At 44.1% G+C, this 17,002-nt stretch overlaps 2 protein-coding genes across 2 annotated transcripts; one reads left to right on the plus strand and one right to left on the minus strand.

Moving 5' to 3' along the window:
- Window positions 1–256: 256 nt before the first annotated feature.
- gmeb2 (glucocorticoid modulatory element binding protein 2) lies at window positions 257–12,317 on the plus strand. The gene is made up of 10 exons (XM_038734841.1): window positions 257–275; window positions 843–1,007; window positions 1,130–1,215; window positions 1,371–1,495; window positions 1,613–1,716; window positions 1,964–2,121; window positions 4,115–4,183; window positions 4,299–4,436; window positions 11,050–11,172; window positions 11,262–12,317. The coding sequence occupies exons 2-10, from the start codon at window positions 865–867 to the stop codon at window positions 11,831–11,833; spliced, it is 1,518 nt and encodes a 505-aa protein (XP_038590769.1). The 5' UTR covers window positions 257–275; window positions 843–864; the 3' UTR covers window positions 11,834–12,317.
- A 1,687-nt stretch (window positions 12,318–14,004) lies between these two features.
- LOC119915300 (proenkephalin-B-like) lies at window positions 14,005–15,987 on the minus strand. The gene is made up of 3 exons (XM_038734842.1): window positions 15,750–15,987; window positions 15,306–15,442; window positions 14,005–14,749 (listed from the first exon to the last, which is right to left on the minus strand). Exons 2-3 carry the CDS (start codon window positions 15,426–15,428, stop codon window positions 14,201–14,203), a joined length of 672 nt encoding a protein of 223 aa, XP_038590770.1. The 5' UTR covers window positions 15,429–15,442; window positions 15,750–15,987; the 3' UTR covers window positions 14,005–14,200.
- Window positions 15,988–17,002: the final 1,015 nt, after the last annotated feature.

Genomic DNA, 17,002 nt, shown 5'->3' on the forward strand with positions numbered 1-17,002 from the left:
AAGGTAAGATTCAGTATCTGAAATGCCTTATGCTTACGTTATGCGTCAGCCTGATCAGTCACAGCTAAGAGGGCACACCAAACTGCGTTCAAAAATCTACACAAGTTTAAATTAACTGTTCATTTATTGGCAACCTATTTGAAGGCAGCATGATTTAAATATTCACAAGCAGCGTCTGCTCTCCTTAGCTGTGCGGCATACAGGCAGTACACAGAATACTTTCACTTTGCCTTCACAGGACTGTTGTTGTCTGCGTTAGAGCTAGCGCCCAGCAGGTAACGATAACACTGTTTGAGTTCTATAATGCTTAAAGTTTCTCTCGTTAGCTTGTTCTGATGCAGTGTAGTACTGTGCAGTACTGTGTAACTACTTTAAAAACCATCTCATTACTAAAGTGGTTATTGCCAGTTATTTAACTCTGAACAGCACATTTACGCCGATGGCTTAGAGCAGACTTAATTTACAAATAAGCTTTTGCATTTAACTGATCACACACATTTATTTATGTATTTCTTTGATTTTATAGTCCTGTCTGCTACCTGTTTACACTTTTAATACCTGTGTTTTGTGCATGCTGCTGTATTTATTCATTACTCTGCTTAAGTGCTGGTGTATGTAAACACAGCTTATGTCTGTAAGGTGCTATACAAATAAAGATTATATTATTATTATTTCAAATGTGTTGCCCATTGACCTATCCACTGTATTAATAAAGTGTAACATTAATTAATATATTCATTATTATTAATATATTAAACTTATTCTTGTAATTATTCCACGTTTTCTCCCCAATATTAGGCCTATATATAAATAATATTAATAACAGCGATGTTCCCTCTCAGTGTGACGCTCCATCTGCGCTCCATGGCTTCATCAGAGGTCAGCATGCAGGAAATGGGTGAGGTGGTCATCGTTACCATTCCAGAGTCTGTGGGCGAGGACCTTCCATCTGTGGTGGAGGACGATAAGGCAGTGCTGGTGACCGCAGAGCTGACTCCTCAGCCGGGGTAACGTGTGCACACAGCCTGCGGGTCAGCTGCAGAGACACACTGAACTGAAACTGAGTGTTTGAGCTCAGTTTGCTAAATTGAAACTTAAACACTGTGCGGTTCTTCATGTGGTTTTGCAGGGAGGACGTCCTCACAATGGTGCCAGAGGAAGCAGAAGCTGGAGCCAGCAGAGCAGATTCACTGTCAAAGGAAGAGACTGTCATTGGTAATGTGACCTGCAGGTTACATTTCATATCCAGAAAGAACTGTCCTATCTTTGTGTTAATCATTTTTATAATGTTGTAAATCGTCTTCAGTTTGTTCGCTCAGATAAAAGAACTGGATGCGTGTCTGAGGGAGCTTCTGTCTGTGTCTCTGCAGTGAAGTTAACTGAGGAGGTGGATGTGGAAGCTGACGTCTTCTATCCGATCACCTGTGGAGACGCCAAAGCCACGCTAGTGTGGAAGAAGTTTGTCTGCCCTGGGATCAACGTGAAGTGCGTCCAGGTATGTTAGAAACAGCAGAGGCTGTGTGACAGCAGACGTCTGAACACATTATTTAAAGCCATGTAGAGGAAATGGATCAGCAGCGGCTGTTGACGGCTTTCTTTCCCCTCTGATCAGTTCAATGAGCAGCTGATCAGCCCGAAGGAGTTTGTGTGTTTAGCAGGGAAATCCACTCTGAAGGACTGGAAGAGAGCTATCCGCCTCAACGGCACCATGCTCAGGTCTGAGTCTCACTTGGTTTGATGTTACTGGATACCAAAAACATGTTTATTTTATTGCACGTTTGATGGAAATCAAACATCTTCAGTTCTTTTTATCTATTAGCTCTTGATCATTTTGCAGAAATATTGCAGGAGTTTGACAGAAGGCCTCAGGATGGCGCTGTTCCATCACACACGGCGGACAGTAAAGCCCGGTACATCCTGACGTTGTGTCTTCTTAAGTCTTTCATCTTATTTCATTTCACAGGAAGATCATGGACTCCGGTGAACTGGACTTCTACCAGCACATAAAGGTGTGCTCCAACACCTGCCGCAGCACTAAGATAGACCTGGTGGGAACCAAAGTGTCCATCGGCGGTGACCCGTCTGCCGAACTGCTTCCTGCCACCCCCTCATCTGCTGATCGTGAGTCCCACAGCCATCAACTGATCTCTGATTCAGACACAAAATGATTTAAAACGAACGAGTTGAACTAATGATGAGTAGGGCTGAACGATTTTGGAAAATAATCCAATTGCAATTTTTTTTTTACCAATATTACGATTGCGATTTAATATGTGATTCATTTTTAAGCTCTTTACCTCCTTATTATATATAATCTTAGATATTAGATAGATTATTACATAGATTAAACATACACTGTTCTTTCTTGTGGGTCAGGCCTATGTTATGATGAAATTAGGTGATGCAAGAATTGCATGAATTATTATTATGAGCAATGGTGTAAGTGGTGAAAGTATCAAATTATAATAATATGAGAAAGATAATTTGAGAGTCCTGTCTTGGCATTAAATAATATGATAGAATATCATCAGGTCAGACCACAAGAAAAACTAGGTTCACAACAGTGGATTATACATTAAGCGCTCAATACTAAACCCACAGTTCAACCACCAATTAATGAGTCGATCTCAAAAACCTCAAAAATACTCAGTTTGAGGTTCAATTGAAAAGTTGGCCAACGAAAATAAAACCAAGTGATGCCTCTCGTGTTTAATAGACAAGCTTGGTAATTCTCCGACAATGCTGGAGCAAAAAGAAAAAAACTCAACAGAAACTCAAAGACAGGCGAAGCTGGGACATCTGACACTAAAACATGTGAAATGATTTAACTTTGCGATCAAAGCTGTGTTTGAGAGATTTTACGACACCACTTGTAGTTTAACCACCTTCAGCATCATATTTAATAATAATAATAAAAAATTGATTTTATATAGCACTTTATCTTTCTTACTCTAATCACTTCAACAATGATCAGTGTGTGGAAACCGTGTGAGCTCGATGTAGAACAAAATAACATCATCAGCAACGCAGGAATGCAGGAGACTGAGACTTATGTCCATGAATCTGTTGCCCCAGTGCATGCTGGGAGGCTGCCCAGCACACCAACCCCATGAAAGTTTAATAAGCCAATCATATGAATGGTTGGCTTATTGGCATGGTTTCAACTTATTTTAACTAAGTGATAACTTCATCCAGGATTAAACTGTGTTCAAAGAACCCAGTTAGCTGGATTAGGGATGGTATCGTTTCACTTCGAGCGATTCTGGTTCTGTACTGTACTAGAGGGGCGTCTCTGGGGACTCATCTCTAAGGAAAATATCTATTGAATCATTTGTAGACATCATTGGTTTCCCTTCAGTATAAAAGGTGAACATCCGCTCACCTGTGTTTTGTACCTGAGACGTTGCTACTGTTAGCATTAGCTGTATCTGGGGCGTCATTGGTGCTGGGAGAGCGCGACACATTGAACACGGTGCGTTCCTTCAGATTCACACCATGTTGAAGTAAATGCTTCATCATGTTGGAGCTGCTTCCTCCCTCGCACCAAACCTCCTTACTGCAGCTGTTGCATTTTGCTGTGTCGTTCTCTTTTTTAGTGAAGCTAAGCCAAACTTTGGAGTGTTTGCTGCAGTTCAGTCAGGAGCTGAAATATGTAGAAAAATAGGAACTGAGAAGCAGAATCCAAACGCACGGGTCCTAACGAATCAATGGGTCTTGGAAACTTGGTACCGGTTCCTGATACCCAGCCCTCAGCTGGATGGGAACAAAGAGGATCATTCTAGCCTGATAACATTTTAGGCGGCTGTGTCCCCCTGGCTGCATGTCGAAGTGTCCCTGGGCAAGATACTGAACCCGAATTGCCCCCTGTTCTGTTTGAGCACTTAGGCTCAGTGAATGAATGTGAGTGAATGCAGATGTAGTGTAAACGCGTTTTGAGTGGTCGAAAAGACTAGAAAGGTGCTATACAAGTACGGAGCATTTACATTAGTCTGAATTAGTTAAACCACTTTTGAAGAACAGGGCTAGACGTGATCAGTGATGAGGACATGACGTGCATCGTGACCCAGACTGAGCACTGAAACAGCTCCGGTGTTGTTTTCTGTCTGTGTTGCAGTGAACGGAGCAGCGGTCTCGTTTCCAGAGGTGATGGAGGAAACGTCAGAGTGGGTCACAGCCATCGGAGGTGATCAGCACCCTGCACACACACTCAGTCAGCACCATGTAACTGTGTGAACCAATTGGGTGGAGTGTTGTAGTCTTTATTGTGTGTGTGTGTGTGTGTGTGTGTGTGTGTCCAGAGGACTCTGTGGCGTTCTGGCGTGGGGTGAAGGAGGCGGGCCTCCTGGAGGAGGTGGTGGAGGACTTCCAGATAGAGCTGCAGGAGGTGATGAAGGGGCTGCAGGAGAGGGCGTGTGACCCGCCACTACAGGTCAAAGGTCAGAACCATACACACACAGCCAGCTTCATCTGGTACCTGCAGCACCACACACTCTGCTTTTATACTAAACTTTCAAAGTGGCGGTTCCGTGGACTTGGGATCTCACAGAATCTCACGTGACCAGACGTGACAGAAACACAAAAAAAATACAAGAAGAGAATCAAATTGTGGATGAACTCAAGGCTGGATGAACAGAGGGAATCAGCAGTGTAAAAATTCACCTTACACCAAAACAGCAAGGGAAAAGTACAATACGCAAAATACAAGGTAACGGGCGGATCTGATACCTGCTGAGGTGATTACAGCCAGTGGCCTGCTTACTTTAGTTAAACAAATCCTAAATAACCCCAATAAACACTCAATGTAAACAGTGAAGTTACTAAAACAATACAACATCAGCGCTGCAGTAACACCTTTACAACCTAAAACATCCAGAGTGTGGAAGCATTTCTCTCAGCCGAAAAGGTTGTTAACTGCAGCGTCTGCAAAGCTGAGCTTTCCTGGAAACACCGGAGCATCTGAAGAGGAGGCGCGTAACGTTGTTGCTCTGTGGACGATGAAGGCTCGTCTCGGTAAGCTAGTTAGCGAGCTAGCTTCCCATTAAAGCCGTGTTACTTCACGTTATGAGCTGTAACGGTTTCTATACAGTTTTCTTTGGACAGATTTCTTTGGACAGTTTGATTGATTTTTAATGGCGCTGAGAGTAGCACATAATTATGATACACAACGGCCGCGTTCACATTCCAGATGTGCCCTCACTTTACAATCATAAACGATGCATCGCTCATGGCGACGTTCCCAGCTGGAGAATGTGTTGCTGCCGAGTGCGCAAGATTAGACAACACCGGACAATTTCATACTTTCTAAAGAAGAGAAAACAGTTCTTCTATCTATGCGTGAGGCGGTGGGTAATCTGCCCCAAACTCCCTTAAATCAGTCATAGTTTTATGAGTTGTTGAGTTAGGGGAAAATATATAAATGCTGGGAAACGCTGTCTACTATAAAATTGTTATAATAATTATTGACCCCCCCTGTAAATTCAGCAAATGTGATGCATGACGTTATTCCTTTCTTTGTATATGGTGTCAGTTTGTCCCGGTGTGTTGCAGTACTGGCGTGTAAACTGCTCCATCACTAAACAACAGATCCGCTGCTCAGATCAGGACTTGATTTCAGTTGAACTTTCTGTTGATGCAGCAGAAACATTCATTAAAAGATTCATTTTTGAAAGCAGTATTTATTTTATTGTCGTAACTTGTAATTAGCACATGCCTAAAACAACCTCAAGTTTAATTTAAAAGCTGATAGCTAAATGAGACGTATTGTGTAATTTTGCAATTCATAATCCGAATAGTCGATTATTCGTTTCAATAATCGATAGATTAATGCACTATGAAAATTGTTGTTAGTTGCAGCCCTACTGGAGGCTCGGCCGCATTTCGACGCATCAAATAAACATTGCAAACATTATCACCGTTTCCCACACACATTTATCCTTCAAAACCCCGATGTCCCAGCAGATCAAATGTTCATTCAAATAACTGAAATTGTGCGGATTCAAATAGATCTTCTCCTCAGTAGAAAAAAAAACAAAAAAAGATACCAGGTGAAGCCTGGCGAGACGCCGCAGTCAATAATATTCCACAGTTAACTTACGCAACCTGCCACAGTCTGTTTAGCCGATGGGATGATGCAGTAGTCCAGAAAAGTAAACATAAAACATAAAATCCACCAAAAAGTGTTATTTTCTTTGTAGAGTTCGTCTGGCAAGCCTGTAACACTGAACCCACTAAACTCCTACCGCTTCACCTGTTGCACTCCAGAGTTTCCCCCTCAACGTCACTTCCCACTCCCTATCCGGTGTCAAAACAATAATGAGAAGAAAAAAAACCAACACACAGAAAGCATGTTCACCATCACATTAAAAGCTGTACATGAAGGCAGAATAGCCGACTATTACAACCCCCCTCCATCCCAAAGCCAATGCAGCAGGGGGACACATCAGTAGTCTCATGCACGGCCGTAATGATCGCCAACCGGAACTCAGGCAGCCACCGATCCCAGTCCTGATGGTGTTCCCCTACAAAGGAGACGATTATGGTCTTCAGGGTTAGGTAATGATGCCAGTATTCCACTGCCCACACTACAGCCAAGCACTCCTTTTCTGTGGTGGAATACCTCAGATCAACACCATGGAGAGCTCTTGAAGCAAACACAATGGCTCTGTCTTCACCATTGATTGTCTGCATCAGGACAGCCCCCAAACGCACATCACTGGAGTCACAATGCACCTGAAAGCCAGCGTGGGGCTTTGGCTGAGCAAGCACTGGTGGGGACTGCAGTAACCCTTTAAGGTGTTCACTGGGTAGTAGGATTAAGAGAGTTTAGCTCTGAGGGTTTTCTGTATGTAGGTTAGAAATTATACTGTAGATTGCTACAAATATTATATTTGCTTAGTGTTTGGGCCCCTATGTACAAGGTGTCCCTTTTCACAAATCTGCATTTTTTTCTAATGATTTTACTTGTATTTTAATGTTTTGGTGAAAAAACTAAACTGGACTGAACTAATCTGAGCTTGGCATCCTGCGGCAATAAAGAATAAAGTAACACTAAAACTAATAAAAACTAAACTTAAACTAAGCATTTTCAAAAAATAAAAACTAAACTAAATTAGCAAACCCACGTTAAAAACTAAAACAAACAAAAAGTAAGTAAATAAATAAAAAATAGAAACTAATGAAAAAGCCAAACTATAATAACCTTGATTGAGAGTCAGATGTGCCTTGTGAAGTTTTTTAAAGACTGCCTCCAGGTCACACAGATGCTCCTCCGGAGTCCTGGAGAAGAAAATAATGTTATCTGCACTAACCAGCTCAGGCTGTGTGTTCAAAAGGGAAAAGGGGCATCACCTGTTTCCTCAGGTGGGGCTTCAGGACAATTTGGATTACGCACATGAAATCTAAGCCCAGCAGCAAAGGCACGCAAAGTTGATCATCACTGAGTACATGTATGCTGACGATGACATGGGCTTCGTGAAGGGAGAGGAGCAAGGTGGTCGTCCCTATAGCTTTTCTCTCTTGCCCATTTGCAATGATAAACTTTGGAATTTCACTCGCACTCAGTGTCTCGCCTTACCTTCTTTGCGTTGTTCTACAGGGTTTTACTCATTAGGGAGTAAGTGCACCCTGAATCAAGGACAGCATCTTCACTGCAGCCTCGGATGGCTATTGGCACCACCAGGAGATTTGGAACACCAAGAACGGTGGCCACATCCGCACTATGCCCCCGGCCTTGACCATGCTCAGGTTTTTTGCTGGGTCTTTTGGAAGAGCGGTCTGAAGAGTGTGACTGCTGTACACGAGACCAATAATCCTTAGAGTTACTCCAATCCTTCTCAATAAGCAACCCCACCTTGACCATCTGGTCCACAGTAGACACGATGCCCTGCAGCCCACTGGCCAACCTTGGGTTACATGCACGATCTGGTCTTCTGGCACATCTGGTCTCCACTACAGGCAGAGTGCTCGATGATCGTAGGCCAAATTAGTTAGTTAGTTATCTTGCCGCGGGAAGCTAACCACCAGCTTCGTGCAGGACCTTTTAGAACAGCATTGAGTGTGCCTATGAGGTCAGGGTGAGAAGGTTTTCACACTGCTCAATGAAATCAGTGAGATCAGTAGAACCCCTCTGCAGGTGTTGAGAAACTAGCTGGCCTCCAAGAGGAACAACTGTTGTTGCAAGTCTTTTCCAGTTCATTACCCCACTGCTCATCACTTCGCTTTAAGCAGGCCACCACAACCTGGTCAAATGTCTGCATCTTAGTGTCAATATACTCTTTAGCCTCCTTAGCCATTGTCTCAATAGCTGCTCTGAGACCCTCCTCCCGATTGAGTGTGCTGTCAATTGTGTCTTTGAGCCGATTTTCCAAAGTCTCCACCTTCAACTGAAGTTCCTTTATCTGTTCCACCATCGATACTGCCTCAGCATCCTCATCATCATCCCACGGTGGTTGTCGTTCTTCTTCAGGTGGATCTAGATACAAAAAGTCAACATGGAGGTTATTTCTGTGATGCCGCTTTGGTTGTGTCTAGTGGTGAGGTGACTGTGTGGGTCTGTTTCCTCAGGAAAGCTGGCATTTGGTTCCTAGTCTGAGAGAGGAGGCATTTTCTTCATGCGCATCACTTCCCACCATGGTCCCCTGCTGATTTGTGGCAGCCATTGTTGGTATGAACAGCAAAGCAAACAAGGGAGTGCATGTATGTAATGTAGCTTAGGGTGTGTACGGCTATAAAGGCAATGCATTAATGTACATGAGTGAATGTACATGTACTGTTGACTGTATGTAGGTCCATTGACTGTAACCTTAGTAACCTACTACATTTCTGACCCTGCCGACACATTTCATTCAACAGAAAAAAAGTAGTATCCTCAAAACCTCCTTTTTTACAGTACAAAAGGTGTCTATGAAGATTCTCAGTCATCCAGGTCATAGTTATCCAACGAAGGTTAAAGTCAAGGGCAACTGGACTTGGTTGAAGATACTGGAAGACATTTCGTCCCTCATCCAAAGGACTTCTTCAGTTCTGACTGACTGGCAGGGAAACTCAGCTATTTAACCTCAGTGGGGTCGTTTGCCAGGGTCATCGTCATCGTCATACCCAGGAAACTCAACAAACGTAACCTATTGGCCTCAGGTGAAGATACCAACGATGGTCGTTCAGTCTTGGCCACGGGTAGTCTTAACGACTGTAATGACTGTCGTCACAGCAACAAGGAACACTAACGAACCAGCGGTATCGATGACCCAGGATAACGACCCCACTGAGGTTAAATAGCTGAGTTTCCCTGCCAATCAGTCAGAACTGAAGAAGTCCTTTGGATGAGGGACGAAACGTCTTCCAGTATCTTCAACCAAGTCCAGTTGCCTTGACTTTAACCTTCGTTGGAGTACAAAAGGTGTTTGTGGTGAAAACCAAGGCTGTGTCAACTACTTAACATTATTTTACAGCAGGACAAGCAGGTGTACAACAACACCAAAATTAATTAATCCAGATCTCCGTACAGTCAACCTCTGTAATCACCTCAGCAGGTATCAGATCCGCCTGTTACCTTGGATTTTGCGTAATGTACTTTCCCGTTGCTGTTTTGGTGTAAGGTGAATTGTTACAGAAGGTTTATACATTTTATAGCGCAGATACACAACACACTGGAGACGCTTCCCGCTCAGCTCGCTCTCATTGGCTGCTGCAGGGTTCTGATCGGAGGCTCCCTGATTTCAAATTGTAAATATCAAACGAGTTTGAAATCGGGGAACCTCTGATCCAGTCTGCGACCTTCAGGTTGTGTCTGTAAACCCCTCTCACTACAGGATCATTTGGCTCGATAATCTGTTCTGACCAGCCTCTGCTCAAGATTGTTGGGAGGACGAATTGGACCTCGAAAAGTGTCAGATGGATGTGATTTGAGACATCGCTTGAGCACCCTCCATACAGCTCCCTCTGAGACACTAAAGGCTTTATGTTGTTTTAAAACATGTACAGTAGAACTGGAAACACCTGGATACCAGGGCTCTACGCTTTTTCCCAAGGAGCACATGTGCCCCTAAATCAAAATATTTAGGAGCACAGAGAAAAATGTTCAAGTAACATAGTTTAACAAACTATTTATTATATAAATATTTATATTACGTGTGTGCTCCTTCTTCTTGTGAAGGCGCACAGCCATGTGTGAAACCATTGGAGGACTATGGATTTGAAGACCCGTGTATCTGGACACTTGGCATTGGCCTTAATATTTTTTCGAAAGCTTTTTAAAATATTGAAACAGATGTTTTGAAAATTTTTGAAATTTAAAACACTCACACTCAAAAATCACTCATCACAAAAGACCTTACTGTGATTGGTGCTTGTGTAGTTTTTGAACCATGGATGGATTCAAGATATACCAGCAGCACCCACACAACCCACACCATACCTAATGTAAACAAGACTTCTGAACGGTATTACAGTAACTTTAGTAAAACAGAATAAGGGGAACGTGTTGCTCTAGGGGCTAGAAGGAACACACACTGGCATCCCGTGCAGTGGAAATCTGCATTTGCCCACTGCAACTTTCCACTTTCACTAATTTAATCTAATAGTATACTGTTAATATGTTAATATATTAATTATATAATTGTTCTATATGCATTGTCATTTTATATAGGCCTAAAAGTAGGCTATACTATATAGCCCACCACAAATATAATATTAATTCCAGTTGGACCAAACAGCAGTTTCATGTTTCTGAGTAGTTTAAATCCTTGTGCAAGAAAAATGGCCTACATTGGTCTCTTAATTTGTTTATGCTACTATTTCATCAATAATCAGAACCATTCATGTAGCTGGAGTTCAACATTTGAAAGTTTACTGTAGCACGTCAAGCCTTTTTTATGTCCTGACCCATCCAGGCTGTGATTGGTCAGTTGACGAAAAGTGACTTTAACAATCACATCGATTTTATGAAAAGATTATAGTAGGTTTTCGTTCGTTAAAACATATGGAAACGCACTTGACTGTATGAAATTTGAGACATGTCTGCTTTCCAGTGAACATTGCAGTTTCGCTTTTCAGATGCTGTTTTGCTGAACAACACAGTGCAGAACTTTGGGATGTTGGACCTGGTGAAGAAGGTTCTGGCGAGCCATAAGAGCCAGATGGACCGTTACAGAGAGCAGTACACGCGGAGCCTGGCCTGTCAGTAGGACGCTCTTCTATAGTCCTGTTGTTAGAACCTGTATCTGTAAGTGTTCTGTCTGTTGCTGACGCCTCGTCTCCTCCTGCAGCTCTGGAGCAGCAGTGTGACGAGCACAGGAAGCGAGCCAAGGAGCTGAAGAGCAAATCCCAGCACCTGAACAACGTCCTAATGACCCTTACCCCGGTCCCTGCACCCCCTGCACCCAAGCGTCCCCGGCTGACCCGTGCCGTCTCCGGTCCGGCCTCGGTCAACGCCACTCCAGCCCAGATCACTCTGCCTCTGAACCAGCTGACCAGCCTGCCGCTGGGCAAGGTGCTGACTGTCGCGGGGGGCCCAGCTGGCACCAACCTGGGGGGCTACACACTCCTGACCTCCTCGCTCTCTGGGTCGGAGTTGACGGGCGACGCCTCTAACCTGACTGTTCTATCCGCGGCAGCAGGTCAGGAGGGCACCGGCTCCTTCGTGAAGGTGGTCGGCCCTCAGTTCCAGCTGGTGACGCTGCCGGCCCCGCTGCAGAGCTTGGCCACCGCAGTGCAACAGCAGGTCAGCAGCATCAGTGTGGTGGACGCCACGGCAACCGATTCACAAGAGGACGACCAGGCGGACGGCGATGACGAAGGCCAGCCAGAGCAGGTCAAAGAGGAAGAGGGGGAGCAGTGAGGCAGCTGCTCCTGAACGGCCTTCACCTCATCATCCTGGACTCTGGACTGAGTGATGGCTCGTCCACTTTCTGACTTCAGACCGCGGCGTGTTCAACGCTTGAGCCTCCCTGTTACACGTCCTTCAATGCAGTTTGTCAGAGTGGCGTCTGATGTCCGCTGTAAATATGGATTTGTAAATAATATATTTGATACAGCTGTTTGTGTAGGGATGTGATCCATTTAAGCTGGAGACAGCAGCGTCGTTCAGTTTGGTAATAAATGTTCAGTTTTCCAGAACAGTGTCTTTACGTCCTGTTCAATATTAATATCATCCTGTCTTATCAGTGTGAAGTGGATGCAGAGGAACTGGGACTTTTTTACCTTTTCCCTTGTCTCTTTTCATCCCTCTAAAGGAGGAGAAAAAGAGAAAGCAGCTCGCCATCTTCAAGTCTTAATGACTTACCAGATTCTAAATTCATTAAGACAATAAAAAGGTTACCAATGTTTTGCCACCTCCAAACATTAACTTGGCATTTTCCCCTGAGAAGAGTGATATTGATCATCAAGCTTTTATTTATATAATTTATATTTCCCAGGAAGTTATCAGATGAATAAAGAGGGCAGTTTTACACTCTGCGTTGCATCTAGACTTAGATGTTAGGAGGTAATGTGATCGACAGTTTATACCATATGACTGCAGTTTCATGGGGTAGGTGTGTTGGGAGCCCTCCCAGCATGCACTGGGGCAACAGATTGTTGCTCCACCATTTTTTCACCCGTCACTGCAGCTGTCTGACTTTCAGTGATTATCAGAAATCAATCAGATACAGGCTTAATCACATAAACTCTTTTCATCAAAGTGAGTTCTGCAGTTTTAGTTTTTAAATTAGAGCTCTGTCCCTGCTGGTCTTTAACAGTCAGAATCTTTGAGTTTAGTTATATGGTTCAGTTTATTAAACCACGTTTTTAGTGTAGAGGCTTTTATTTTGTTGAATATTTCATCAGGTATAAGTGCAGGTACCTCTTCTTAATTAAAGTTACACAGACAGATCATCATGTTTCTCAGTAAGCTGCATGTTTCCATCTCAGAATGATCAATTCTTTGTGGTTCAGTCTAAATGTCTCTGCTGTCAATGCCCCTCTGCAGGTTTGGGTTTAAGGACATGTTGCTATGATGACAGTTCCAGATTACTTTTTAACCAGCTTCTAAGAACCAGAGGATCCAGAGATCAACTCCATAATGTGGATTCCTCAGTTACCTTCCCCTGCTGCCTCAGCTGATCAAACAGAAGATGATTTATGGATCTGCACCATGTGACCAAAACACCAGCTAAACCAGGATGTGCCGGACAGTCATGCAGGAGACGCACTGATCATTTCAGCTTTAATGTAGCTTCTTAATCAGAATACCAAAAGCTGCCAACAGAACACAGTTGTCTGTTTAATGAACATTTTTTGACCCAGTAGGAGAAACGTGCTTGGCCACAAGATGGCGCAACAGTCTCCCTGTTCAGGGGCTCCCTGCTGCTCCGACCTGGTCTGGCTTTTTGGTTCTCCTGCTCCCAGATGTGCGGATCTGTCGTCAGGCTGCCCGTTGGAGTGTTTGCATAATCATTTGATTGATCAGGCTGATGAACACCGACTGTGAAGGTCTTTGATAGACTGTCTGACAGAAATGATCAGTGATCAGTGTGAATTCTGGTTTTGCTTTACAGATAGATCAAACTTTAGGCAGCAACACCGTATGGTTGGTGGTTTGACAGTGAAGGTCAGGTAATGGGCAGGCTGTACATTTGCCAGTTCTGAGATTAATTTCAAAGATCAATAAGCTCAGGGTAAATTTGGCACAAACGCCCCCCACCCTACTGCTTTTCAGTATTTTGTTTCACCTTCATAGTTCCCCAAACAAGCCAACCTTAAATCATAGGATAGGCCTACAATTAGGATGTGAACCACATTTAGAGTAGAAATTTAAAATGTATTTAAAGTGCCGCTCAGTGTTTTTAACGTATGCCGATTTTTTTCTATCTTTTTACAGACACTCGTCACGTCCAGGTCTGTCAATAAGAAAATCGCCTTTTTTCTAAATGGAGTTTGGCACGGTGCAACGGAACGCACTGAGGCTGAATTCAGTCGCACAACTTCTTCTGAACTTGTTGGACAACAAAAAAAACGTGTTTTTATTCATAGTTTTATGAAACAAGCATCCTTTATTGAATGAAAGACGACGATGCCAAGAACACAGAGATGAGAGCAGTTATACAGAAGGCAACCGAGCAGGCTGGAAGCAAGGCAGGCAGGTATATGATGCTTGCTGGATAAATGGGGGTTATTTCACGTGAACCTGCACAAGTTCGTAGTAGTTTTTTCTCTCAGCAGATTTCCTCTATAGGCTCCAGTCGTCATAGGAGTAATACGGCTCCTCCGCTGAGCGCACTGACACTTTGAACTGGCGGCGCAGAAAGCCTCCGTACCGCTTGTCCCACTTCAGGTTGTTCAACTTTGGTCGGATTCTCCTCATGAAGCCTCCGTAGCGCTTCTGCAGCTCCTCGGGCTCCTCGCTCTCCTGCTCCACAGAGCTACTCCTCTTTGACTTGGGGCCGAATTTGCGTAAAAAGCCGCCGTAACGTTTAACCAAACTGTGGAGCATCTGATCCGCATCGCCTGCATCGTCTGCAACACCCCTTTCCTCCAGGCTCTTCCACAAGTCCTCGTATTTCTTTGGCATCCCTCCGGCCTTCAGAATGAAATTGTCGCGCCATGGAGAGGCGAAGATCTTGTTCTTGTCGATCCTCTTGATGAAGCCGCCATAGCGCTTGACCAGGTCGGCCTGCTGGCTCTCCTCCTCCGCTGCAGCCTCCTCCTGGCTGAAGTCCGCCAGCCCCGGAGCCCGTCCGCAGCTCTCCAGCTGCCCCTCACACTCCGGACCGCACCCCTGCAGGAGACGCACAGAAAGGCGTGAAACACCCGACATGCCTGCGCACACGCGTCAACACAGTGAGGCGCTACTAGAAGGCAGCCTCACACCTTTATTGTTTGTTGAGTACATTTTTAAGGGTTTAATGGTCCGTTTGAGCAAACAATCTGAACCCCAAGTTTCTCGTTAGATTTACAGAGTAGCTGTGAAGAGCTATCTTTCTAATCTTTACACAGTCCAAAGCTTTACTGCTTCTAAAGAAAGATTCACACCCAAGATGCCATGACTTTACGCCCCACAGATTCTGGGTGTTTACTCATTCAGTCGGACACATTTGGTGTCTTTAACAACTGGATTTAGGAAACAAAGGATAAAAATTAAATAAAAGTTCTGTTGGACAAATAAAATAATACTTTTTGAAGTTTCATGATTTCAGATGTCAATTCCAATGAGTGTAATTTTAACTTTTAAAAAATGCAATAAAAGCCCGATAAATCCTTCAACCAGCAAGAGTTCGTTTCCACTTGTCTCGGAAAACGTAAAGTCAGTCAGGTGAGGCTGTCTCTGGTCTTACCAGGTTGTTAAAGACGGCTTCGGAGCTGAGCATCTGCTGCACGCATTGCTGACACTGTGAAGAGCAATCTGCGTGGATGGAGGGCGGCAAGCTCAGCATCAGCACCAGGACATACCACTCCATTCTTCACCAGATCCCTGCCACACACACAAAGAAAACACACGCAGTGTCGGTGAGTCTGGATGAGATCAGACCCGCTTTCTTTGAGGACTCACAGACCCCAGACATTTATGGCATAACTTCACCTGCACTGATGAAAAGACTTGTTTCTTGGACACATCCTTAATTTAGTCAGTTTTAATAATAACTCATTAAACACCCCATGTTTCTGATCAATGGAGATCGCGCGCGGTGCGTAATCGCGCACTGGCGCCTTTGTTATTTAACACCAAGCAGAGAAAGAAGTTCAGACAGACAGTCACGTAGAAAGTGTTGAGTCAGTACCTCAGGAGTTGGACAGATACTTCCAGCCGTGTTAAGACTCGCAGAGGTGCATCTACCATCAAATGGAAACTCGCTGTCCGCCTTCCAACACTCGTGTTTCTGTCTTTTATCGCCGGAGACTCGGCTGTGTCACCGCAGCGCATCACAGCGGCTTCAGCTGAGGGACCAATGGGAGGGAGACAGACTGCGTAAATAATCTCACCGCCTCCCGGCTCCAGGAGTTTTTAACAACGCCCACACAGAGAAGGTAGCAGCAGCGCACTTCATCCCATCATCATCATCATCAGTCCGCCTCTGGGGAGACTGGATCAGACCCCAGGCTGTAAATCACACAGACACCAATGAACTAAGCGTTTATTCTCTGAAATACAGAGAGAACAAGACCTGTACTGAAATCTGAACACTGATATGAAAATACGTGATGTTTTATGCGTACACCTGGTAGGGGTGGGTATTTTAATTAAAATGCTCCTGCAGTAAAAAATATTTAAATTTATTTATATTTATTTAATTATATTAAATTATTATAAAAACAATTAAGTCCTTATATTAACATTTATGTTCACTGTATTATTGTATTTCATTGTATTGTTAAAGGGGCATTATGGAGTTTCCGGTGATTGAGATTGCAACCAGGCGTGCATAAGCACTTTCACACAGAAATACCACAATACAGGCAGGAACACCGGCCTTTCTCCAACAGGTTCAGGCCATAGGTTCAGGCTCTGTTACTTCAACGTTCCCGCCTCAGAGGCAGATCAACACCAGTACCTTTCATTCAGCGCAGCGAGCCGCATATCGGCACAATCCTCCTGAAAAAAGGCAGAGTGACAGCGGCTATAGACAGACAGGGAGAACAGACAGAGCTGGAAACTCAGGTAAACTCCCACTGCAACGTTACAGTAATAGTATTATCAGCTGCAGGCTGAACTAACGGTACATTTACTGCATTTAGCCGACGTGCTACATCGTTAGCTCGCCTTCTTTACTATCTGTCAGAGGTGGGACCAAGTCATCGTTTTACGATGTCCGAGTCAAGTCTCAAATCGAGTCCCAAGTCCAGACCGATCATGACTGGCTTGTCCGAGTCAAGTCTCAAGCCAAGGACCAACAAGTCCAAGTCAAGTCCAAGTCTTAAACTTTGAGTTTCGAGTCCTAAACTAGTCATAATGCGCTCTTCACCAAATGTAAAACCATTTCAAAAGTTAAAAATAAAAATGCATTGAATGAAGCATTAGCCTGTACAGAAAGAA

Source organism: Micropterus salmoides, unplaced genomic scaffold, assembly GCF_014851395.1.
Source record: "Micropterus salmoides isolate LMB-PRFRI ecotype aquatic unplaced genomic scaffold, ASM1485139v1 Ms_hic_scaffold_2043, whole genome shotgun sequence".
NCBI classification, from domain to species: Eukaryota; Metazoa; Chordata; class Actinopteri; order Centrarchiformes; family Centrarchidae; genus Micropterus; species Micropterus salmoides.